This window comes from Squalius cephalus (genome assembly GCF_949319135.1).
Source record: "Squalius cephalus genome assembly, chromosome: 15".
NCBI lineage: Eukaryota > Metazoa > Chordata > Actinopteri > Cypriniformes > Leuciscidae > Squalius > Squalius cephalus.
Window position 1 is genome coordinate 13,441,237 of NC_137136.1, and position 27,797 is coordinate 13,469,033.

The window sequence follows — 27,797 nt, forward strand, 5'->3', positions numbered from 1 at the left end:
TTTCTATTAACTCTCCTCTCTTCACATTATCCGTTTAACTCACAAAAATTTGTCTTTTATTGTATGGAATTAATCGTGTGTTTGTATTAGTACAAATACTGCAATTATTCTAATGTCATTTTTACACATTTTCTTCCCTCTCGGTTGCTCTGGGTGACGCTGCGTCTCCATGGTTGCAGCAGGGGAATCTCCGCGCTTGCGTGCGCTCACGCACCCATTCACACACGGATACACACTGAATCACATGGAGCGAGACTGACAAATCTGTGAGTATGAAAAAGCTGTGTGAAAATGACCAGAAAGTCGTCTACTAAGACAAAACTATGTGTTTAACAGCTTTGTGAAATCTGGTATGCTCTTGTAATCCGCGCTACTCGTATTTTTGACGGTGGAGAGCGCGCGCTGAGCGAATATTCTTATAGTTCTGGGGCTGTTATACTCAATAACTTCTCATATATTCCATACATCGCACATAGTTGTCAATACCCGACATATTATGCTGTGTATGTTGTTTCTACGCAATGTGGAAAGTTCGTTTGTCAAGATAAGTGGTCGTCTGCTACCGGCGTTTTCAGAACAAAAGCGTTGAGGGGCTGTTAGCGTTAGCGCGCTGCTAACGGACTGGAGGTATTTCTTTCACACAGCACCCGTTATATTAAGCTTGTGTGTTCATATTAACATTAATAATTAAGGAGCTCTCAGGTAATACACGTGTCTTTATTCGGTGTTAGAAAGTCAACGCTTTGTGTATGGAGTGGGACACAGCTGGACGCCTATCAGCATCCATCCATCGCATAACGATGGATAAGTAAAAGAAAACCTTTAACTTTGGACGTACATGAATATTATTTTGCTAAAGTGGAATGTTGATTAACTCAGTAGCACAATAAAAGCAACAAGTTGTGATCAAGCGCGGGTTGTGCATGTGTGTGGTCTCTTTGTCTGGTGTGGTATCTGTCCCTGGGCGCTGAAGTCTGTAAACCTTCACTAATGATCATGCATGCACGTACTATTTGCATATAAGCTGTTATGTTCATTTCTCTTGAACTGCCTGATGGTTCAGTTCTGGATAGTTGCGATTTGTGTTCTCAGGAAGAGATGTTCCCAGATTAAAGAGCTCTCTTGTACCAGGTTATCTCAAGTTCATGTTTCAGTATTTCTTCACAGTTGTAGCTGACTGTTTCTGTTAAACGCTGCTAGAAGAAGTGGATATAACGCTGTCGTTGCCGAGATGTGAGCTGTGTGAACCATTAGCTCAAGTATTAAAGATTTCTATTATTTTTTTCTTGGCTTTGACACAGAAGGAGCATTTCGGGTACTTTTGCTTTTTGGTTTATCTGTATACAAGCGTATACAAGACATTTGAGTGCATCAGTTGGCATGCTTTCAGTGTGGATAAGTTTTCTTAAAATCTGTTTACATGTAGCTGGGTAGTGAAACTGGTGTGGTGTGACATCCCAAACTCCATCTAAAACTTATTTTAAATAACATTTATTTTCTTATAGCTTTTACACATGCAGTATTTAGGATTTCTCTCCCTTATGCAGTTCCTTTTGCAGAACACAAAAGGAGATATTATGAAGAACAGTTTTGGAGACCGCTGACTTCCATTGCATGGATAAAAACATGGAGATGTTTTTCAAGATATCTTTAATGTTCCACAGTAGAAAGAACGTCATACAGATTTGGAGCGGCCTGAGGTTAAGTCAATGATGACAATGTCATTATCTCTTTAAAATGAGAGTGAAGATGAAAGATGATTAAAAATGGTGATAAACTGTAGTTCCCAATTAGGGGATAAGATATGTTTTCCCCTTGTACTATGTTAACCTGAAATCTTGTTGTTAAATGAATTATGCATTAGCTATTCATTTAATAGTCTTTTAAGCAACTTACAAATGTGGAAAAATAATACAAACACAAGCAAAATGCTTTAAACATTAAAACTGGCTTGTGAACACAATCTCTGTACTTGTGTGTGAAAGAGATAGTCTTGACAAAGACGTTCCTGCCACTTCTAGCGAAGTGAGAAATTCGCAGAAAAGGTCAACTCGTGGGTTTGGTATTTAGCTGCAGGTGATATATAAATGCTGTCTGTGAGTTCTCCTTTGAGTCTAGATTTAGTTTTAAATAACTTTACGGTATGATCCTTTGAACCTGCAAGTGAGCTTGCTATTCCTACGGTGTTCATTTGATTTGCTACCATTATCTCTACCTGTTCATCTAAGCAAGCAATCATTGTTCCCCAACACAACCTCTGCTGCAGTTGGAAAAGCCCTATAGGTGCAAGCAAGAAGGGTAAGCCCACCTCTAATCAGTCAGGCAGGAAGAGTTTAGCCTGGGATGGGTTTCCTCCTACCTGCCGTGCACTCCAAGCAGCAGGTCACCAAACCGCCCTGTTATAATGGAATGTTGGAAGAGTTTTTACTTGGCTCTGTACACTGAAGTTTAACCGCTGACGTAAGCTGCCACCATGGGGCAAGGGGTGGCTTCCTCCACGGCAAGTGAGTTACTCCCCTTTTATTAGGAAAAAGTGAGCGAAGTTGGAAGCTTTGTAAGAAATGTAGAGATTATAAAGGGGTGGGGGTGTTAATGTTTTCTTTGATTTAACTTTTTTTTCTCTATTTATGTTTCCCATTATTTTAGCACCACCTCTGCCTCCCTGTCTGTTTTCCATTTCAACACAGATGCTGTAGGCTAGTTTGTGTTTTTTTTTTATTAGAGGGTTACTTCTGTTATTCAACCCTAAACGCAGTAGGTCTAATCAAAGCAAGTTCCTTCATTCGAGGAAAGTCGGCCCCCAAGGGTATGTGACATTTACCCAGCATGCATTTACTGAAGCCTGCTGCTGGGAATTCCTCCCTGAGAACAAAGTCGCGCGGGACCGGAGTCTTAGAAACCTGTTACTCACTGCTGCATAATTCTAGTAGTTTCATAGAAGAAATAAACCGCAGGACTCCACCACTGCAATTCTGCCTGTCAATCAGAGTGGCTTCATCTGACTTTACCGGAGCCTGATAGTTTCTGGCTGTCTGACAACCACATAAAGAGGCGAAAAAGGGGAGAAAGTAGTGGAGGTTTCAGAAGTGCACTGTTGCCAAATAAAGGGTTATGCTGCGATTCCCAAAGGAACAGTTGTCCCCGTTCTCTTAAACTGGCATTTAAGGTCATCTTTGGGTTCAGAAAGCACAATACAGTCATGGCTAGTGATGTATACATACACACACACATTGAGCGCATTATTGTAATAGGAACCTTTTTACTGTATTGTGAATAAGGTGTTTTCAGTGATCGGATAACAATCGGATTTGACTTGACTTCCTTAAATGCTGGTGTAAGAGCATCCATTGCGATCAGAGTGTGTTCAAATCACTGAAACCACATTCAGAGGGGGTCCAGGATGCATGCTGACTACATTGAAATCATTATCCATCAGTAATTTCGATTAATTCATTATTAAATGTGTAAGTGGCCATTTTTTTGCAAGTAGTTTTTCAGATCCTGTGTGAAGTGCAAATGCCATCAAGCTAAAGAATATCCTTATGCAAATGCTTTAACATCTGGTGTAAAGGACCCTTAGATGCGGGTCCATTTGATCCCCTCATTTCTGACATGAAAAAAAAAAAGATCTCAGAAAGATGTTAAAAACGATATTTGAGAAGTAGGTCACACTGGCAACATCATGGGAAACATGTTTATCTACTGTATATGTTATATTTGCTGCTACAAAGGTGGAGAGAACAGATGCCAGCTTTGGGCATTTGGTTTTTACCTCATTGGCTTCAGAGTATCTTTTATGTACACATTCAAAAGTTTAGTGTCAGTGAGATTATTTATATTATTTATATACTTTTATAAAGCAAGGGTGCTTTAAATTGATTAAAAGTGACAACAATTTTTATTTCAAATAAATGCTGTCCTTTTAAACTTTCTATTCATCAAAGAATCTAGAAAAAACGTAGCCTATTACGGTTCCCACAAAAATATTAAGTGGCACAACTGTTTTAAACATTGACAATAATAAGGCATTTTTCTTAACAAGATAAGGATTTCTGAAGGACCATGTGACACTGAAGACTGGAGTAATGATGCTGAAAATTCTGGATTTAAAATATATTTAAATTAGAGAAGTTATTTTAAAGAATTCTTACAAAATATTAAAAATCTTACCCATCTACCCCAAATTTTTTATGTTTTTATATTTATGAAAGACATCATATATTTGCTGCCTGTGTGTATGTATGCCATGCTCAAGATGTCTTGAGACATTATATTTATAGATATTAATTAGTTAGGCCTATACCCTGTTGCTTTCTTAATGAGATCTCTCCATAATTATCACGCTGCTCCTCAGGTGATGTGCTGGAGATCTGGAGACTGTGTGTGGCTGCATGTGTTTGGGGTAGTTGAGGGGAAAAGGGCGGTGAGTGCCTCACAGGGAGATAGAGACATGGTGGTCAAAAAGTCAAAAAGAGAGAGAAGAACAAACTTGATAGAGAGAGAGAGAGAGAGAGAGAGAGAGATGGAGCACAAGCTGGTGTCTGAGCAGTCCCGGGGGATTCCTGGTGGCCAGTGTACAGAGACACAATGAAGGGAAATGCTTCCTGTGGGGATCCCATAGAGTTCTGCTACAACCGTATCTTTCTTATGTGGGAATAAAAAAACAAACAGTGGCCCACAGGGCAGTAGGGAAGCCCCTGAGCTCCAATATATAAACTATAGTTATCATGTGTTGGGGGATTTTGAGGTGATGCAATATCATGAGAGATATCCCAGGGTACTGAGAATCCTCTCCACAGTTTTACTTCTCATGCAGTTTTCACAGGAACATGCATGTCATGCATGTTGGACAGTTGATAGCAAACACAAAGTACTTTAACGTCATCCTGTGCTCATATTCAAATTGTTTAGATATGAATCAATCTGAAATCTAAACAAGTATCTGATTATGCACCAGCAGCTGTGGCCAAAAGACTGTCCTGGAACCATGGTGACCCCTGAGAGAGCCAGTGTTTATACTGCTCCATCCAGAGTGTATGGATGCACGTAGACCTGTCATGTGAATTAGTGTGTGAGTCTTTAGAGTGTGAGGACGTGTGATTTGATTTTTTTTTTTTTTTTTTTTTCATGAACAGGTAAACACATTTTTTGAGTCGTTTGAAACCATTTTTTTTAGTGAATCAAAAACAAACATCGTGACCAGTGTAGTCTGAGCCCTAAACGTATAACACTTCTGAAGCAGTTATTTTTATATCATATATCTAAACATATCATTATCTTTATAAACACACATCTGAATCCTGGTGTTTAAATGCAGCTAGTCCTGATAGCAGGTCCTGACCTTTTGGTGTGCGATCTTGATCTTTCTCCATTGGCCGCAGATGTGATGTGACTATCTTGGGTGGGTCTGGTGTCTTTCACGCAGGTCTGGAGTAAGAGTGATGGTGTGAAATGTTTCAGTACAGGCTGAGTGGCAGTAGACAGATGGGGCTGTCACTGGACTCTTGCTCTCAGAAGGAGATGGGCCCAGAGAAGTAGGACGTTTTCTTAAAGGCATACCCAAAGGGGCTCGTTAAGACCCATCTGGAAGATTAAAGTTATTTCTATTATCCTTGGGAGAGTCCATGAGAACATCCAGTGATTTCCCAGAGACATGCAGTGATTGACAGGTGTGCCAAATGGGTTTGAGTGTTGTTTGATAGGATGTTTGACTTGGGTATTGCTTTTAATGTAGGTAGATGTGGCAGGCATCAATAATAAAGATGGCCCCCTGATCTAGGCCCAGGGCCAATCAATGTGAGGCTAGTAGACAGAACATTCACTTTCCTAGTCAAGCCAGTGCTGTGTTAACTGAATCTTCCAGTCATTAATCTTGTCTTGTACAAGTATTTGTCTTGTAAACTGAAACGCTTTTTTTTTTTTTTCTATAAATGCTACAAATTTAGTATTGTTGCAAATTGTGCTGATAGGTAACATTATCTATCTGCTAATCTTGCAGATTATTATATTAAAATCTATGGTTTTAGATTTTGTTATATATGCCAGAATAATAAATATTCATTCTGGCATGTATATCATTTTTATGTTTATATCATTTTTATGTTTATAACATTTTGTGTTGGAGACAATAACAGTGTTACAGAGCCCCTACATAAAATGGTAGAGGAAAAATGATAATAAATGCAAATATTTTGCATTACACCAAGAATCTTTACATTCCTTTCAGAGAAGTTTATCTGGATCACAAACCATTGAAATTGTTATTTTTTTCTTCCCATCTCAAAAATAACCCTTATTGCAAAAACTGATCTCCCTTGACTAACTGGGTGAGCTACAGTTTACATTTAGAAACTGGACAAAGAAATTCCCAGGCATAATGCCATGATTGATGAAGTGGCTTCCATTCCAAGTGTTTACATGCTTTGAACTCCACTAATTGTATGGCACACTGATGCTGAGGGTTTTGAATGAGGCCTGGTCATTTGTATACCAAAAGCACCTGTCCCATCGCAGACTAGACAAATATATCATTAAGTGTTGTTTCATGGCATGTTGTTCTCTGAAAGTCATAATATGTGTATGACCATTTGCAATCAGATGAGTTTGCTGAAGTGTGTACAGCGTAGGGGTGTGAATCGTCACTGGTCTCACGATTCGATTCGATATCACAATGTGTTGCATCCTCACTTTTCTATATTACTGCACATGCCTACATTTTCATCAATGAATGCAAGCAGTCAGATATATGAACTTCCTTTTTATTTGATCTACTCCAAGAAAGTACACTTCCTGAATTTAGCAAACATCAAACACAACTTAAGTCTGAACACAGCAGACTACAGGTAAATACTAGTAAATACTAAAAGCGCATGAAACTGTCAAGTGTACTTAAGTTACAATAACGCTCGCACTCGACTCACGCGCACACACTCGCATGCCACAAGCTCGCACCTCGCAGCCTCGCACACACTCGAGCTCACACTCTGTAAATTTTAAAATAGTGGGTGGATTTTTTTATTGCTCACTTTTGTGTTTCGCCTCCCTCCGCCTTTTTACTCTAGCGTGAGAATCGTGTATGTGACGAATGACGTCAGAGAAATGTCAGTAGGCTACAATCGATTATGTTCTATTACTGCACCAATGCAGAATCGTACGCATTGCGATGCAGCGATTCATTTCAACACCCCTAATACAGCGTTTGTTCTCCTTTATATACATTTTATCTCAGTTGCAGGGTTGAACACCAGGCGTGGAGGAATCTTCATGGAGACTTTGCTTAAATGTGGTCTGCCAGCTGGAAAAGAGTCGAGTTTCGATAGGTGGTGACCAGGGAGCCTCCTAAGCATGCACGTACGTGCTGTATCTGTCTCTGTTTTTCCTCCCCCCGTCCCATGAACCCACACGCACAAGAAATGAAAGGAAGGCTTAAGGGAAGGTGAGATGCATTGCAACACTGTGTGGCCCAAGTTTTAAGAATCTATTTTTTGCCTGACCCTTATAAAGCTTTGTAAAAGTGATGTATTTGCTACATTCTTGAGAACTTATCTAGCCTTTTCTTTCTGGTGAAATTACCTGTTCTAGAACTTGCTTGGAATGATCTGATTTGTGTTTGAATGGGTCATGTGACTGGAAAGGAGATGATGATCTCAGTGTTCTTATAGGGATTATGGCACTGCTCATAACTCTCTTCTGTTATGAGGGACACTGGGTCCTGCAGGTCAGAAGGGATAAGGATAAAACCCCAGATCTCTTGTGACATCACAGATATGTTGCTATAGAGAATACATAGGCACAAATCGTTTGTAGTCTACAAAGCATTTTAATGAAATTAATGGAAATTGTCCTCTGAAATCCAGCGGATGTTATTGATGATTCTCTGGACATTGCCTTGTGAAGTTGAGAAGTTTTGCAAATCTCCAATCTTTGACCAAAAACCCTCCAGTTGTAGGCTAGTTACAAACCATCACATCTTGGAAACACCCCTCCTCAGATATTTTAATATTTGAATGAGAAAAACCTGTTTTTTTTCTTTTATCTTAGTCAAAATATAAGTTGGTATTCTCTGGTTTAGAATCGCACCCATTGAATATCTTAGAATGCGATTTCTAATTTTGTGTAGATTTTGTCAGTATATGTTTGCCTTTGTCTTAAAATGCTGTAATTGAGTTTTACATCCAGCTCCTCATGTTGTTTCGTTACTACCATATGCTTGCATTATGTCTGCTGGAAATCAAAGCATTGAGCCCTATTCATGTGGTATTGTTTTGCCCCTTAAGCGTTTCCTTATGTGTATCTTATGCCTGATAACAAATTGCACACCACACTAACATGCAGAGCAACGTGTGCATATGTGCACATGTTTAAGACTCATCAATATCAGAGTAAAAATGTAGACAGACACATCATATGTTCAAGTTCAAGTCTGAACCGCAGATTTGGATAGCAAAAAAACATTTCAACCAAAAGAGAATATAACATCACAGATTGTCCTCTTTGCTTAAAACAAATGCAAACTTTGAATCTGCATGATTTGGACTGTTGCGGGAAGGTGGAGTTACTTCTTAAGATTCTGAAGTAATTTTGCATGTTCAAAGCCTATCACGAATGCACTTTATTATAGGAAAATTAACCAGCCCATGTCCTTCCAGTTTTGTTTCTTGCTCTAACCAGCATGTTTGTTTTGGTCATGGTGACCTTATCCCAGTGCACCGTGATCTTTGCGTGCTGTTAAAGGTAATAGATGTCACTCATCTTTACAACCTGCAGCTTTTAAAATAAGTACACTAAGGTTCTCACTAGGTGTTCATGTATCTCAATTGGCAGAGCGTGATGCTTGCCACGGTCATAATTTAGAGGGAACACTTTGAATGTGTATCTTAATGCACTGCTTTGAATAAAAGTGTCTGCAAATAAATCATGCAAATGTCACCTAAATGTTCTGTATAAGCTAACTACCTATAGCTATTGAGGGAAAAAAGTTGACCGGACAAATGTCGATATTAAAATTATATTAGCGAATTCTGTTTTGGCTGCGCTATTTAGGGTTGAGTCACTATGTTGGAGGCATATTTTAGCTTTGATCGCTCATCTTATTTTATACAAATCACCTCTGCCCTAGGACATCTTTGAAGGAATGTGACGCTGGTTGTCAGTTTGCCAAAAACAAGTCAGATTTTGTCGTTTGCCGTTTGTTTTTGAATGTCATAGACTTACACCAGATGTTTAGTGTTATGAAAAACCATCAGTACGTGGCTGAAAAGTAAATAAAAATGTTGCATCATGAGGTGATCCTCTTCAAAATGTTGTTTTAAGTAGTTGAGTAAATTCTTGGTATGGCACCTGGTATCTGAGCTCTTAGGAATCTGTGCTCAGATGTCCAACCTTATAAAGTTACATGGCACTGAAACGTGTGTAAGATTAATTATTTTTTCACAGCTAATTATTTAATCCAGTTGTAAAATGTGAGACCTTTCCCTTTCTGGGTAGCTGTTTCCGGGTAGCATATGCTCATGTTTCAAAACAAGTTCCCAGTTATCTTTAACTCCTGACCCTCTTCATTTCGGAACGGACTAAATTTAATAGGTGACAGCTGGCAGAGGTATATTTAGAACACAGGTGGCCATGAGAGCCTTAGTGCCCTGCAGTTCCTCTCCAGTCAAGTGCAGAACCGAGGCAGAACAAAGCCAGCCCAGTCCTCAACTCACATTCTCCCGTCAAATACAGGTTCAGTCGCGCCAACAGGAAGACACCTGCAGACCTGTTCATTGAACTAACACCTCCTGTACTCTTCAAGTAGTTGCCCTGTCATTTAAATCATTTTTCAAATGTTTATAACCCCATCTCTGTCCTAAAGGAATCCTAAAATATATTGAGTGTGGGAGTGTTAATGTCTCTGGTAATTCTGGATAATTATGCAATCTTAAACAGCTTTAAAAAATCCTATTGAAATTTTCACAAGGCAAGACTAATGATGAACCTCCGCAGTCGAGAAAGTGTGTTGATGCTGCCAGTGTGGCATTTGCTGGCCATTGGCATTAGCGGAGCGTGCCAGGGGAGCCCTTGCGCAGGGCTTACTTGAGCACAGCTGAGTGGGGAAGAGGGGATGTTTTCCATATCACATCTTACCTTCAATAAATGTTGACCTCATTTTGCAGCTAAAGTTCCAGAAGTTTCCAGAAAACTCAAGTTAATTAGAACCCTGATATTTCTAGTAAATCTGAGACTGAGACTCTTACTGTTCCTCTTTTAATTAGTGTAGTTTGTATTAAATAATTGGCTCAGAGTGCTGGAACACTTAGTATTTGATAAATATCGGTTTAGTTTAGTTCAGGTTAAGAACAGCCTGCTGGGTAAACAATCGGTGGAGGATTCTAGAGCGCTATATTTTCCAGATTGTTCACTGCTGCTGTGATTTGAGCTTATCTACATGGATAATACCCTATAGGCCCAGGCCATAGCCTCTGGAAATGGCACCCATTCATTAAAAAAAGAAAGGTTCCAGGCTGTGAATTTCAATTTTAAGCAAGTTTACTTTATAATATTATCATATTTGTATAATTTTAGGTGTGTAGATTTAGTACTTTTTTTTTATTATTATTTTTATTTTGTTATTTATGTTTAGTGTCAGAAAACTTATTTTAAATAATTGCGGAATGTTTAATTCCAGCATAATGTTTTTTAATCATAACAGAATTCATTTGTTTTTAATCATTCTAATATTAATATATATTCTAATATTTAATTTTTTTTTAAATTATTAAAAATTGCTTAATTCCAGAATAAATATATTTTTTTAATCATTCCAAAATGTTAAACTCCCAAATGAATTATTTTTTAAATTGTTCTAGAATGTTAAATGTGCTGCCTTAGCTTTGACAGTATTCATTACAGCATATTCATAGTCCCTTATTATTGCTTAAATAGATTTCTGTATGATTTTTTTCACTCTGATTCTAGTCTGCACTTTCTGACACGACGAGAGTTCTGGCCCAGATGAGTCATGCTTTGTGTTTGTTGTTTGATTACTTGGAACACTTGCCCTTGATGAGGTCATTTGCATTTAATCCTTCAATTAATTTGCCTTTTTGAAGTCAAGCCAGGACTTCTGGGAAAGAAGACTTTGCTGGGTGCCTATTGTGTAAACCTGTTTACAAACAAGCCTTGTTGATCACTAAGTCTGGTTAATTCAGAAGCTATAAGGTTCAGTCTGTATTTCTTAATTAGCAGGGGTGGGAAGCTTTTGGTACCTCATGATTCAATTCAAATCGATTCTTGGGGTCAAGATTTGATTAAAAATCGATTCTCGATTTTGAATAAAATTTGGATTCGATATATGCATAGATTTGATTGTAGTGTACTGTTTTGTGTTTTCTTATTTGACTGCGGTAGACAAATTAATAGGTCTAGAAGAAAAAATATTTTTTGAATTCATTGTAAACCTTGAAATTTATTTCATTTTTCTTCCCATTTTTGTCAATAAAACAAATGCCATTTAAGCTGACTGCAGTCATTACACACATAACTGGCATTTTTCTGTAATAAAGCAAAGCAGACCTGAGACAAATAGGTTAGAAAAACTAAATAGGACATACATATTATTCCTTGATACAAAAATAAAAAAAGTTTAATAATATAAAACTGGAAAATAAAATTAAAATAAATAAACAATAGGACAAATACAGTAGAAAAAAAAAATACAAATTAAATAAACTAAGTTTATCAGGTACAGTAGCCTAGTTGTATTTAACGTGTCTTAAGAAATACTACAGAAATTGAATAATCAAATGTAAAAAATAAAATACTGTCTTCACTGTATGAAGTAAATATAAATTGATTCATAATAAAGATACAAAAGTGATTCTCTGTTTTTTTAAGGATTAACAATGAAATGGATAGCAACAGTTTATTATGCTGCTGTCTCTTTAAGAACACATGCACGCATCTAATATAATATTACACATCTGATTTGCTCCCAACTGTTTACGTTCACATAGGACATAGCAGACTGTGTTCGTGTGAATACTCTACACGATGTGCATTTTGACATACCTCTGTTTATTTGACCATTCAAGAGCAATAAGCTGTAAAAGGGAACTGTATTCGGGATTGCATGCATCTGACAGGCGGCATCTGTGTTGTGCAGCGCAAGCACCACATTGAGTTCTTTTTCACAGCTTATTGTGATTAATAACACTCTATCTTGTCAATAAAGTGAAGTTTAAGAAATGTACAACTTTAGAATATCGATTTTTGAAATTTGTGAATCGATGCAAATTGATAGAAGATTCATATGTGAATAGATTTTTTTCCCCCCAAACACATGATGTGGGGACCCTATTGGAATTTATTGGACCCCATTTATTTAGTTTGTTTCCCTTTTTCTCTGCCCATGTTTTGTCTTCTAAACTTCTCTTTAGCTAGACACATAAATGCAGATGGCATCTTGAAAACTAAAAAGGAACAAAAATTACATAGCAAAATAAAGCGTGCTACTGTCAACAGTAAAGATTAGTGAACATACATAGGTTGGAGTGACTATATTTACCTCAGAGCCAACAGATCACCTGAATACACACTGCACTAGAGACCTATACAACCTTACAGCTTTACGTAAAAGGATTTGGCTCAAGATGTGCTAAGCCCTCAACAAGAGTAGCAGGGTAACTATAGTGCTGGCAGTCTGTCTGTTTTGTTGTCTGTTAAGTCCTACATGCTGTGATTTATGTGGTTTAGGTATCAAAATGATGATCATTTAATTTGTTACATTTATATAGCGCTTTTCTGGGTACTCAAATCACTTTACGTGGAAGGGGGAATCTCCTCAACCACCAATGTGCAGCATCCACCTGGATGATGCGACGGCAGCCATATTGCGCAAAACACCCACCACACACCAGCTTACTGGTGGAGAGGAGACAGTGATGAAGCCAATCAGTATATGGGGATAATTAGGAGGCCATGATGGACAGAGGCCAAGGGGCAAATTTGGGATTTGTAATGACCACAGAGAGTCAGGACCTCGGTTTAACGTCTCATCCGAAGAATGGGATTTCAATGATAACCTCATGAAGAAATAAGTGGCTGTCTAATTTTGTGGTTTCCTCTCCACTCTTGAGCAAATATGTTGCTGATCTGTGTAGGACCTGTTTCTGTAGAACCCGTTTCTTTCAACTGTATGAATTCCACCATTTTTTCCCTTATCAAAATATAGCCTAACCTATATAGAGACCTTATATTTAAAGGGACAGTTCACCTAAAAATGAAAATTCTGTCATTTACTCACCCTCATTTTGTGACTTCTGTGGAACACGAAGGTTTATTTTGAAGAATGTTCAGCTTTGGACCCCATGGACTTTCATTGTATGGATTTTTTTTTACTTATATATATATATATCATCTTTTGTGTTCCACAAAATAAAGTCAGTCATATGGTTTTGGAATTACATGAGGGTGAGTAGATTGATATTTGGATTTTTGGGTGAATTATTCATTGAAGGCTGCCATTTATTTATTCTTTCCTCAGTCATGTTGTGAAAATATTATTAAATTAACAGGGCCGGACATGGAAGTATGTGAGTTTTAAACTGCTTATAGTCAAGTTAACTCAGGAGTAGTTTCCTTACACTCTTGTTGCAGCAGGGATTGAAGTGTGTATAATACCTCAAAGCCTATGGCAAAACATAAACAAGACGTGTGTACGGGGTTATACCTATTAGGTTCATTGGCCGTGCTATTTTTAATATTGTGATGGAAAGAGAGAGGTGGGGGGTGGACCTGTTCACCGCTCCTCCTAAGAGCATTACGAGTGCGTTTGTTTGTGACATTAGCAGAGTGTGCTGTCACTGTCATATGGCAAGCCAAGGCAGCCTCGACTGGTTTAGAACAGAGACGGTTATTACGGATTGCAACTGTTCACTCTCCGCTGTTCCCACCAGAGCCCTGGTCTTAATCCTGAGCAGAACGCTGCCTGTCACAGAGGTAAGGCTGAAACAACTCTCACGAGTCACGGGGGAGATCAGACAGAACCGTTCCGCATGATTTTCTCACGCGTGTTATTGGGGAAAAGACGTGTTACTGAGGTTTCTTGGTGTTTTACTTTTTTCTCTTTTGAACTCGTTTGTGATTCTTTTTTCATGTGTATATGAATTTTAGATGGGTGTTCTGTCTTTAAAATGTTCTGTCATTGTTTGAGAAGTTGGCATAGGTGAACGCTGTATGCCGCTGTCAAACCCTCTGCTGTTTATTGTGTGTAATTCTGAGTTAGTGTTCTGTCACTCTGTTTAATTTTTAATGAGATCTTTCACCCAAAATTGTCATCATATACTCACCCTCATGCAATTCCAAACATGTTTGATTTTATTTCTTCTGTTAAACACAAAATATTATGTTAAAAGACTTCAGACATTCATTGCATGTTTTTTTAAACATTTAAATAAAAAGTGAATAGTGCCGAGACATTTTTAATAAATGATAATGATTTAAATTAAATATATACATAATCATAATTTGTGATTTACAAATATACATTTATTTTAGTTAACTATTTGTCCATTTAAATCCTAAATCCTTTACCTTAAATGTATTTCTTTTTTGCTTTATTCGCCTTTGTCTAAATACTCGTTTCTACATTTTCTTTGAAACCTTTCTTCAAATGTGCCAGATTCTGGAAATTCTATGGCTTTGTCTGATGTATTAAATATCATCATAATTTGATTTAGGAACATATTTGTGTTATTTTAACCTATTTGTCCATTTAAATATCCTGGAACGTTGCTTTATTTAACTTCTATATTTACATAATTTACATTTTTTATTTTTACATTTATCATTTATTCTTTGAAACTTGTTTTTAAGTTGCCAAAGAACTTTGAGTATTATATTATATTATATTATATTATATTATATTATATTATATTATATTATATTATATTATATTATATTATATTCACAACAGTTCTTTAACCCTAATTGATGGAGTGTGTAGATTTTCATTTCTTAAACAACCATTGTAGGAAGACACGTCATGGCCATATTCCAGGATGACACTGTCAAGATTCATCAGACTCAAATTGTGAAACAATGGTTGGGAGGGAGCATGAAGAATCATTTTCACACAAGATATTGGCACCTCTGTGTCCAGACCTTAAATTCAATGAAAGTCCTTGGGATGTGCTGGAGTAGACTTTACAGAGTGCTTGACTCCTGCATTGTCAATACAAAATCTTGACAAAAAATTGTTGCACCTGTTGATGAAAATAAATGTTGTTATGTAATGTTATTTCCATCAAGAGGTGCATCAACGATTTGGTCAAGATTTTGTATTGACAATGCAAGAGTACAGTGTATTATATTATATTATATTGGCGTACTTTTTAGTTTTATATACATATACATACAGATAACTGGAGTAACCATTTGCAGAATCACCGAACTTGCGTCCTCCTGTCCTCTGGAGTTTGTACTCCTGAGTCGAACTTGGCAAGTCTGAACTACCAAGGACACAAAACCGAACTTTACGTACTTTGTATTGAGAAACTCCCTTGTTTTGGGTTGGTGCATGGTTCGTCTCTTTGGATTGGAGTGTGGATCACCTTTGACTGTATTCGTTGTCCGACTGCATGCGTGACGGTTCGGGACGAATACATGTACCGTGACACCCCTATTAAACTATACGTATGGATTGGTATGTAATTGACTCTAAAATGTGGTAATTTTTCTTTCTGTCTTGTTCTCTTAACAGCTTTCTTCTCCAGCTTCTTGTTTGTTAATGGAGTTCCGGCAGGGCAGCGGTGATTACTGCCACGCCCAACATCGCAACGCATGATCACGGGTGGATACGCCCGGAATCTGTCCCTGAATGTCCAGAGAAACGCCTTCTCTGCTCTTCTCTTGCTGGTCTTTCTGACTGACCACTTTGTTGTGCGCCAAATGGGTTAACTGGCATCGCGGCACCTGGCATTTAGCTACCGGACACTTTTCCACCTGTCTAGTTGCCAGAGTATCAAGAGGAAGAAGCCAATTTGTTTGAAGAGGAAGACTCTTGTGGCCTCTAACTTCCCAGAAAGGCAGCTTTAAATTTTATATACTGATTAGTATTGATTTATCACGGAGGATTCTACAATTCCCGGACACCTTCACTGTGATCTGCTGTAGCACTGCTCTAGGTCAGAGTAGTGCCGTACTGTGAGTGGAGCTCAGTGGATTCTGGCCCGGACTGGGTGCTGTGTTTACTGTAGAGTGGAGGGACACCAGCATGACCAAGATGAACCGTCCGGCTCCTGTCGAGGTCTGCTACAAAAACATGCGCTTCCTTATCACGCACAACCCAACCAATGCAACGTTAAGCAGCTTCATTGAGGTGAGAGACCATTCAAACATATGCAACAGATCATTTTAAGATATGAAAGATCATAAACATTCTTCTCTGAAAGAGTCACTAATTACTGTGATATGACATTCATTGCTGCAGATAAATGGACAGCAAGCAAGAGCAAATGAAAAACATTTGTTCAAAATCCTAAATGTACTCTGTTGAGTCCCTCAAAACTCAAACACTTGTTTCCTCAGGATCTGAAGAAGTATGGGGCAACAACAGTAGTGCGTGTGTGTGAAATCACCTATGATAAGACACCGCTGGAAAAGGATGGAATTACTGTCATGGTGAGATATATTTCTTTGTCCTACTACAAATAAGTGTCTACTGTAAAGTATTTTTTAAAAGTCAATTTTCCTTTATTTTTTAAAAATTAGACATGGGTTTTGAGTAATGTTAAAACTAGATTGATAGACTGATAATCGCCAATATTTATTTTATATTCATGCTTTTCTACACTGTCAATGATTCCTTAATAGATCTACCGATAAATGCCAAAATCTTGTTCCAAATGAACTTTAGGAAACATTCCACTTTGTCCTAAGTGACTGAAATTTATTATAATTGTATAGTCATTTAAATGATTTCTTCTTCTTCTTCTTCTTATTTGTTAGAATGATAATTTTGTCAGAGCAGAAATAAAACCAGTTATCGGATACTTGCATTAAAATAATAAATATCTGAATTTATCATAAAAATCTATCGGTCAAACTCTAGTTAAAATGATTGTATTGTGTCTATAGAAACTATAGATTGACTATGTAATTGACTCTCTTAATGTAATACTAGCACTGATCATTCTCTTAGCTTTTCTGCCTTTTGTTTTTAGATGCATTTTCATCTTGCACCTTCTGTACTAGAACATGAGTGTGTGAATGTGTCTGATGCACACACACTCACTGTCACCTGAATGTAATAATCCTGGACAGTTTCCTGATCATGAGTGTGTCACTCCATGCCGTCCGTACTTTAATTAACACTTCTGCTTTACTGCAGCGATGCTTCTGTAATTAGTGGTACTCTAATGAAGGTTATTGGCTTCCTCTGACATCAAGTAAAGCCTGTCTGAATTCATATGTAGAATGAGGTTTGTTCTGATCAGCAGAAACCACATCTAACACAGCCCTGAAGCGCTTCTATATTTCTGGAATACACATGCTGTACGAATTGGCTGCCCAGTCATGTGATATGATGTCAAGTGGAGTGAGATGAGGTTGCTTTTTTGTCTGGTGCTCCGAAGGGAGCTCTGCATTTGAGGATACAATCCTATAACGTTCTGCCAAACATCATATCTTTCTCTGCCTTCACCTTTTTTTTTTTTTTAACTACTTGAATCCAACATCCACATGTGTTTTCAGTTTGGCTCGTCAACATTTCCCCGTTACCATGGCAGCCGGAGGGGAGCTTGATCTATCTCCATCTGAGCTTTTTATTAAGACTCATACACCCTTGTGCCCTTTTACTCTGTTGAACTTCTCATTAAATGATAAGACGTATACATGATGCTACATATTTAACTTTGGCTTCTTAGAAGAATTCTAGAAATGTAGCTGTCTAAGCCTCCTAGATTGACCTGAGGTCATAGTGAATTTATCCAGCATTCTGGTGCATCGCAGGCTTTACTTTTAGAAACTGTAACGTGAATGAGAAGCATAGCAGAAGCACAGTTATGTAAATCAACTTCCTCCATGGTGCCATCAAGAGAAAAGTCAGTTTCCGCAAGAGAGAAACACTCTTAAACACAGAGCCTGTTTGAAACATTGCTGCTGTGTGTTTATGCTCAGATAGACAAGATGTAAAGCTTCAGTCCATGGCTCTCCTTCAAAAGAACATGGAGCTTGTTAAAAACATGAATGCATTTATCAGGATTTAGTGCTTTTGTTTAGTTATTTTAGCTGTTCCTCAGCGAGATTTTAGAGGATCAACTTGAATAGTGTACTTGGTTACTTAAAGCTGAAATGTGTACTTTCTGTATCACTAGTGTCACAAAACGGAATATTAAAAATAATGACTCTTTTCAAATGGGTTTTGCAGAATACTCCCCTGCCTGCTATTGGTTGGAACAAAACTGATAGACCTGCCCCAAACTAATGCCATTGGCTGAGCCAGTGTTGCTGTTGTCATGCTGGTCAGGATACTTAAACAAACAGAGCAATGTTTTGATTGTACCCTAGAGCCACAGTGTTTATACTTTTCTAGGAAATATACTTACACATGGCTTACTTATGCTGTCATATGAAGAAAAAAATGTAACTTTTTTTTTTTTTTTTTTTTTTTTACAAAATCAAGTCTTTTAGATAGTTATTATATAGATATTATAGTTTGGATATATATATAAGTGCAATAGACATTTATAATGTTACAAAAGATTTCCAAACAAATGCTGTGCTTTAAACTTTTAAAAGTGATCACAGTTTCCACAAAAACTTAATCAACACTGTTAATATGAATAAATGTTTCTTGACTAGCACCAAATCAAAAGAATGATTTCTGATATGAAGGATCATGTGACAGACTGGATTAATGGCTGCTGAAAATTCAGCTTTTCTATCACAGGAATACATTTTTATTTTACAGTATATTAAAATAGAAAACAGTTATTTTAAATTTAAATAATTTTTCACAATATTAGATCTTTTTTTATTTTTGATCAAATAAATGCAGCTTTTGTGAGCATAAGAGACTTCTTTCAAAAACATGAATAAATCCCCCAAAAATTAGCAACCCCAGACTTTTCAGCTTTAATTTGTTTTTGAAGGTGGTATAGTTGTCATTGCATTTTTCAGCTGGTATAGAAGAAAGTTGTTTAATTTAGAAAAAAAAATTACTTTACTTTTAAAGGTGAATGTGTAATTGCTGCACCATTAACAATGGTGCAAAATTGAAAAGTGTCTTCCATTGTTCAGACAAACGTCCTGCTCAAACTCTCACTATTGATATAGAATTTCATGTTACAGTGTTCAAACGATATTTTGAATGGCATAGTATTTGCACTTCTCAACCCGAGTCAACCTGAGAATGTCTTTGGTGCTTAACTTGACTTTCCTTTGCTCTTTCTTTATTCTCTCTTTTTTGTTAGTGGACTGTGTTTTTTTCTTTTTCTTTTTTTCTCACTTCTGCTCTTCATAAGTGGTGATGATGCAATGGCTTTGCAGGGGGTCAAAACATGGAATGGGATTTCCTCTCCATTTCAATCAACTCCAGATGGATTTAAACAGTCATCCTCCACATTTTTACACCGTTGGGTCAGAAAAGTTCTGTGAACTTGATGATAGGTTGTGTGGTGTCATTTCAGTGTGGATATGTGCGTTTCAGATCCCATTTGTCTCACAGAAGTATAAAATGGTAAAAAGTCTAGGTGCACTATAAATCATAAAAAAGTATCATTCATACTGAAACAACCATCTAAACTTTTCTATAAATCATGACTTTTTTGTTTGATGTTTTGACATTTGTGTGCATTATGTCAGTATCTAATTCTCCAAAGTTTAAGTTTTAAAATCAAGACCCCCTTTAAAGGAAGTAATGAAACTGAAGTGTTGGTTGACAGCAAACAGGTGCTTCAAACCTCTCCTGCTCTCTTGTAAGCAGAGGCTCGAGTTGCTGGAGGAATAGCAGGTATCCGATTCAAGGAAAATGGCAGGGCATTTTCCACAATTAGGCCCCACACTGCTGGTTCTGGAGTCGGTGTGCCCTGGCAAGAGTACAGAGCATTTCCATCTTGGAATGGACTCCTGGAATTAATAGCCTACTGTTGACATACCAGACAAGGAGGGGCCTATTAACCTCTTAGTGGATTAAAATGTTATTTTTAAACCAGGAGATTCTCATAGACGGTCCTCGTAGAAAACAGTCTCATCAACTCGCTCCCTATAAATGTCCCCTTTTCCGAGAAAGCGGCGATTCAGAACACCATGCTCTGTTTTTCAGTGTATTTTGACCCAGCACATTTGTGTTTTTAATACATCATTCAGGTTCATTCTTCCATGAAAGAAAAAAAAAAAGTCTTTAATATCTGCATGTGAGTCAGATTGTGCCTAGACTGAATGTGTTTGTTCTGATCTGTTGACGCAATCATCAAAACTCAGAATGTTTCTCTGAAGCATAGAGAGCATGTGACTATCAAACCACAGGTCAAATCATAAAATTGTAAAGAACATGAGAAATGTACAAATTTAAAGTGTTACTTCACCTATTATTGTCTCACCCCCAAGTCATTTCAAACCTGTTTGAATTTTATTTCTCTGCTGAGCATAAAGGAGATATTCTGAAGATTGAATTTTTTGCAACACTTTTGTGTGAACCATCCCTTTAAATATGTAAAGACTTTGATAAAACGGCTTATTGAATGCAATGTCTTGGTGATAATTCCGTTTCTCTCTTACATAATATTTCTGACGATTCAGCTCTTGCACATGGTGTTAAATAGCTGTTAGTGACAGATCTGATTGAAGTGCTGGAGTTGACAGGACGAGTGAACGTGCCATGTTTGCCATTGCAGAACTTGTAAAAATCACACAGGAATCATCAAAGGGATTCGCAAGCTGCTGTGAATCTGAGATGATGCACTCTGAAGCATTATAGAGCACCACCTGCTGGTGATGACCCGAATCATTTATTTCGTTCTTATCTGCTATTTTGTCTCTCTATGCGAGTCTTTCCCTTTCAAGGGGAAATTTGGTAACATACAGACGTATAGTTATCCATAGTTATAATAGATATGAACTCATCCTTCTGTTTCTCTCCCTCAGGATTGGCCATTCGATGACGGTGCACCTCCTCCTACTAAGATCGTGGATGACTGGCTTAGTCTGTTGAAGAATAAGTTCTGTGAGGATCCAGGCTGCTGTGTGGCTGTGCACTGTGTGGCCGGACTGGGCCGGTGAGTGAAGGAGAACAGCATCACATCACTTCATCCTGTTATCACAGACGTGCTGATAAGTCCAAGGCTATTGCCACCTATGTGGTATGTTAAAATGGAACAAATTGAACTTAATCAAACCAGTGCTGCGCACACACTGAATCAGTGTGCTTTTTTTCCCAAATTTTTTGCTCTAATATTCCAGTGTGGAATTACAGTGCTATGCATAAGTTTAGACACCCATGCTAAAGTTGACTAAAAAGAGGAATAAAAAATAATCTTTTGGAAATTGAACTTAATGCCTTAATTAAAAAAATTAGGAAAAATCCAACCTTTAAGGACACCAATTTTCTTTGTGAATGAATAATGTATCGTAAATAAATAAATGTTCTTCCTTAAAATACAGGGTGCATAAGTTTGGACACCCCTATGTTAAATTCCCATAGAGGCAGGCAGATTTTTATTTTTAAAGGCCAGTTACTTCATGGATCCAGGATACTATGCATCCTGATAAAGTTCCCTCGGCCTTTGGAATTAAAATTAAATAAAATAAATAGCCCCACATCATCACATAGCCTTCACCATACCTAGAGATTGGCATGGAGTACTTTCCATAAGATCATCTCTCAATGCAAATCAAACCAGCTATTAGGCTAACTGAAATAAAACCATGCCAATCTCTAGGTATGGTGAAGGCTATGTGATGATGTGGGGCTATTTTAATTCCAAAGGCCGAGGGAACTTTATCAGGATGCATAGTATCCTGGATCCATGAAGTAACTGGCCTTTAAAAATAAAAATCTGCCTGCCTCTATGGGAATTTAACATAGGGGTGTCCAAACTTATGCACCCTGTATTTTAAGGAAGAACATTTATTTATTTATGATACATTATTCATTCACAAATTGGTGTCCTTAAAGGTTGGATTTTTCCTAATTTTTTTAATTAAGGCATTAAGTTCAATTTCCAAAAGATGATTTTTTATTCCTCTTTTTAGTCAACTTTAGCATGGGTGTCTAAACGTATGCATAGCACTGTATGTGGCAACTCAAAACAACTCACTCCTGCCTAGCGGCTAAATATTGCCCAATTGTATCTGTTACTTACAATCACCTAGGTAAATGTAAATGATTATTCTGATTGGAAATTGGCTGAAAATTGTTCTATTAAGACACCTGATTTGTTAAACCTTTCAAAATGCTATTATAACAACAACAACAACAACAAAAAAAGAGCACAAGGATGTCTAGAATTTTGTGAACAATTTTGGAATTTAGGCTGTTCAAATCAATGTTGTTACTATTAACTAAAATGAAAACATAATTTTTGTTAAATAAAAAAATGTATTGAAATGAATAAAAATGAAGCTAAATAGAAATAATAAAACTAATAAAGTGACAAGCGCAAAATTGCTAAAACTTAAGATGAAATTAAAATCCAACTGAAAACATAAAAGCTAATTGAAAATAATATTAAATACTATAATAGTATATAAATACTAGTAAAATAACATTGGTTCAAATGGAAATCTGCTGTGCTTTCTACGTTGTTCGGCTGGCGCAGATTCCATATAGTCCTAGTAATTGCCTGCAGTTGTGGCTGTTCAGAACTTGTAGACGTGCAAATGCTCATCTGAATTTGATTGGTCAGGCTTTATGTGGCTCGTTTCTCTCTCTTACAAAATTTCTCAACATATCAACAGCCTTTCCCAGGATCTGTTGCTCTTTTTCCCTCAGAATGCAATCATGGATTGTGTGTACTGTGTAATATCTCTGGCAGAGCTTTAAGCTGGCTTGTGTTAGTGTTGTGTTTGAGTTCTACTGTTTACATTTGGTTTCTCATAAGGTTTTTTTTTTTTTTTTTTTTTTGCTTTACCCCAAATACCCCTCAGTGACAGGCCTCTCATTCTTGGCCCGCGTCCTCTCCAGGTCAAACCCATTCTCTCTGCCTGACCGCTGTGTGCCAAAACCAACCGTCCACACGGACACACAATATTAATCCATGTTTATTATTCGAGGCACAAAGGTTGACGTCCGAAGACGAAACGGGAAGCTGATGATAAGCAGCTCTTTTAATTGCTCCTCCGTATCTCTTTTCAGTATAGAATTCTGGTGTAGTGTCGGTGTTGCCCTCTTATCTTGTCAGCTGTCAAAACACACAGACTTTAATTAAGTTGCGGAGCTCAAAATGTCGAGCTAGACGGTCAAATATGGCGGTTCTGCAGGAGTGGTAGGCTAATGACAGTCCGGTTTACCCTGCCTGCCCTCCTCCCACTTTGAACCCTGACCGCTTCTGCCGACAAGTTAAGCACCAGCCTCTCTGACGTAGGTTGCGGCTCCTATGGGAGCCCTCAGCAGTTTTTGACAGGGAGCCAGTGTTTGCTTTAGTAGGCTGAGTTTGTGTTGTTACGCATTGGAAAGGGGCACACTCAGTGGATACTTGAAAGCTGTCAGGACCCTGAATGCAAATGGTAAAAATAGAAGTCTCTGACAGGGACGGAACACTCTTCAAATAAAAATGAATTGTGTTTTAGTAAATCTGGGATTTGCACGTAATGACTTTCAGGGTTTTTCTCTCAAAGAAAAAAAAAACAAACATTTAAGACTTAACTGCTCTGTAAATGATTAGAAGGCTGCTTGAAATTCATAAACATCCAAATAAATGTCATTAAAGTGAACTGAAAATTCTGTTTCATACTCACCCTAATGTTGTTCCAAACCTGGAAAAAAGTTGAAGAATGTAATGGTTTCCACAGCCCAAATACCCATTCATTTTCTTTTAGTCTAAAAGAGCGGTCAAGCTCTTCAGCATATATTTTTCATCCACGACTTCTTCACTATATTAAGTCTTGAAGCCATACAATAGCTTTGTGTGATGAACAGACGGTAAGGTAAGTAGTAGAATAAAGTATCTTGCCACTCACAAAAATGTAACGCACTATAACTGCAAACCTGTTCTCACATCCATTAGGTGGTATCCTCGCTGAGAAGGGTTAAATGTTCGCTTTTCCTGGAAGCCTATTGTTTCTGGGGGGCACGTGCACACACAAGCTGTTTGAGGTGATGGTGTTTCCTGGTATTAAACACTACCTGTGTGTGTATATGTTGCAGGGCTCCGGTGCTGGTGGCTCTGGCACTTATAGAGAGCGGGATGAAATATGAGGATGCCATTCAGTTCATCAGACAGTGAGTATACATTACAGCTAACAAAACATCACCAACACCTTGTAGCAAAATTAAACAATACCCAATCAATACAGTGAGCGATACAGTACAATCACATCACAGTAAATGATGCAGCACTGATATTGTGCAGCATTAATGCATTAGAGCTAATTATACAGCACAAACAAATAATAGCACATTATGCAGTCCAGAAATGATGCATACAATGTGCACTATATGTAGCTCTTAATGACTTAGAATGGTGACTATGATGATGGGTTGCCATTGACCCGCTATGAACTGTACTCACAGTTCAACGCCTGTTTAACATGAATATCTTAGTGTATGTACATATAGTAGTTGTAGTAATAATAATAATTATTAAAATCACTGATCACACATTATTATAACTGATGGGTATTTGTTGTTGTTGTTTTTTTCACATAGAAAGCGCCGAGGCGCCATCAACAGCAAGCAGCTGACGTACTTGGAGAAGTACCGTCCCAAACAAAGACTGCGTTTCAAAGACCCACACAACCACAAAAGCAAGTGCTGCATAATGTGATCTGGTCTCACTAGCCTGCATCTGAAGGAGCAAGTCACACATGGACTAAACCGGACTTAAATTACCAACCTAGTGCATTTGAACTCTTGCTACTTTTTGGAGGGGTATTCAACCCCCTTTTGGTGTTTATGTCAGACCCCTACACACAGGGTCTTTACCAGCTCAGGGCTGTGAAAGGCGAGCCTCTTGAATTTTGTCTTTACACACAAAACCCCTATCCTCTGTGTGTTCACAAATGAATTGTGAACACGAACACACGCCAATGCATATTCGCACACACTCAACGCTACCAGCCATCACACTGTACCAGCAGCACACAATCCAAAGATGATCATGGCCCCCTGCTTCATCAAAATCACGGTTGTTATACTCGCGCTTTCGTATGAAACTGCTTGACTACCCCTTTTGTCATTTTGAAGTTTCAGAATGCATGTTGCTCTACATTTTTGGGGATTCAAGTGAGTGATTTAACCTTGTTTTTTTTCTACCTTGTATCATGAATCTACTCTGGGATTCGAGTTTTACACCACTGGCTCTTTATTAATAGAACTGTGGGCATCTAGATGGATAACATAGCACACTTTGACATGACTTCCAGGTTTTTGGATGTTTTAGCTGCTTTCAAAACACAGAAAACTAAATCCAGCTTATCTGACACCCGGTTGTGCCGCAGAATTGCACCAACGAACTGAGAGAAATCCATGAGTGAGGGCACTTGTAGATCTGTAGATTTGTCTTAATTTATCAGCAACCACAAGAGGGAGTCCTCACACTACATGCTTCAAATGATAGATCTTTTGCAACATATACATACAGCATTTTTGAATTTCACTAGTTTTATTTATTTTGTTGTTGTTTGCGCTCAGTGCTCACACGTGGCTGTTTCTCAGAGACATAGTTGTACTGTGGACACTTTAGAATTACAGAATGAACTTTTCAGAGTGAGGCTAAAACTACTTTGTGTTGGTCATTTAATGGGAAATGAAATGGAAACAGGATCTCTGCCTAACTAGTGGTCATATAGACACCAACGGAGGAAAACATTTAACGAATCTGTGTTGGTACTGAAATGATCTCACATGCATAATTAATCTGCTTCCCTTTTGGATATGAAATGCATGAGACTTTGGATCTGGGACTATAAAGTCACATTTCTCTACCTTTGAAAGCAAAAGCTAATGAAGCAAATGTTAAAGAAATATCTAATAAAAGAGCATCTTTGCATAATTGCATCTTAATAACTATGAGAAGGATAGGCAAATAGCACATTTTATGTGTATTAAATTATTTTCCAATTATATTCACTTAATCTCTTATGTTTATCTACAGAAATGACAGCAGGAGAATAGACATGTTTTAAAGGAACATGCCAAGCTCACTTCAGTGTAGAGCTGAACTTTAATACAGGACATCAGTTGTTAATCAAGTTTGCATTTCTGGTTATGACATGCACTCGATTGTTCTTTCCACCGTGGATCCCATTTATAAAAAGGTGTGAATAAATCAGCTCAATGTTTCTGTTGCTCACATATATAAGGGCTTCTCTTTCATACAGCCTCTTTAGTCACTTTTGTTATCTGGAATGTTTTGTAGAGTTGTTGGCCAAATAATTCTCGGAATGTCTCTGAAAACTGAATGATCTGCACACTAATATTCAAAGGAAACATTTTTTTTTTTTTTTTTTTGTGATAAAGGATCAGGCAGGTGAGTGAGGCTCAAACTACACGCCACGTCTCAGGTTTATCTTAAACCTCATTCATTCATAGTCCTTAAGATGACGACATCATCCATGGGAATGTCCACTTTTTTCATGTTTCCTTTATCCATATCTTTTAGAAAATTTGTTCACCCTTTTTTCTTCTTTTCTTTTGAATAAAACAGTAGAGCTGAAGTCATTACCCTTGACATTGGATGATGTAGTGTCAGTGTTTAAAAATCACGTGCGATCAATTTATGATCTGATCTGTATGAAGACATTACACTCTTACACCACCGTAATGTTCATTGAACCATTTGTTTTCTGATCATCTCTACAGTGGCCTATTTGACATTGATGTATTAGTGATAATTATGAAACATTGATCCATAATTAATGATCTATTGTTCCCTGTTCATATCTACAATGGTTGAAATGATTGTATTATTGATAAGTTTTAATACCAAAACAGAAAAGTTAAGAATTGATGTAAATATTGCTTTTTTTTTAATGAAATTGGAACATATGTGAAATCTGGATTAATTAAAAATAAATAAAAACAGATTGCTCAATACCACAGTACTTTAATGTTATCTCTTTGGATGTCATTCTGGTGTTTCTCACAATCATGTTGTTAGTTTATGTTGTACATAATATTTTATAAAACAATGTCTCTGTGATATAATCACAAGATCTATCAGAGAAGGAATAATGAACAAAGAAGGGAAATAACGGTATATTTAATGGGTGTATATTGTAATCCTAACAGCTGTTCATGGATTTTAATTATATCTGAGGGTAATTCTACACTGATTCTCCTTGAGAACTTGCCTTTATCTTCTTTGTTTGTCAACAAACAACATCTTGTTTGTTGTTAATGCCAACAGATTTACCAGATAAAAACTGGGAAAGGCCAGCACTCCTTTTTGTCTCCTCTGAAACTTACCTCTAGGAAGATTAAATGTTAACTTTTTAGTTTTTAACTACTTAGCAACTGGTCTGCTGTTCATGAAATCATAAAGTATTGTTCAATAATACAAATGAACAGGATTCATTTGATTGATTGCTCAAAATTATGGTTGCTTTAATTTGATGAATGTTCAAATTGGAAACTATATGCAATTTAATAGCTTATGTCA

General features: G+C 37.4%; 1 protein-coding gene across 2 annotated transcripts; it reads left to right on the forward strand.

The window, feature by feature from the left end:
* The first annotated feature begins 175 nt into the window (after positions 1 to 175).
* ptp4a3b (protein tyrosine phosphatase 4A3b) lies at positions 176 to 27,237 on the forward strand. 2 transcript variants are annotated; one of them, XM_079894488.1, is made up of 6 exons: positions 176 to 266; positions 15,740 to 16,357; positions 16,567 to 16,659; positions 21,124 to 21,254; positions 24,344 to 24,418; positions 24,845 to 27,237. In XM_079894488.1, the coding sequence occupies exons 2-6, from the start codon at positions 16,253 to 16,255 to the stop codon at positions 24,960 to 24,962; spliced, it is 522 nt and encodes a 173-aa protein (XP_079750614.1). In that variant the 5' UTR covers positions 176 to 266; positions 15,740 to 16,252; the 3' UTR covers positions 24,963 to 27,237. The 2 variants fall into 2 exon arrangements, with proteins under 2 accessions (XP_079750614.1, XP_079750613.1); XM_079894487.1 differs by lacking the exon at positions 176 to 266 and adding an exon at positions 13,738 to 13,977.
* The last annotated feature ends 560 nt before the right edge of the window (positions 27,238 to 27,797 follow it).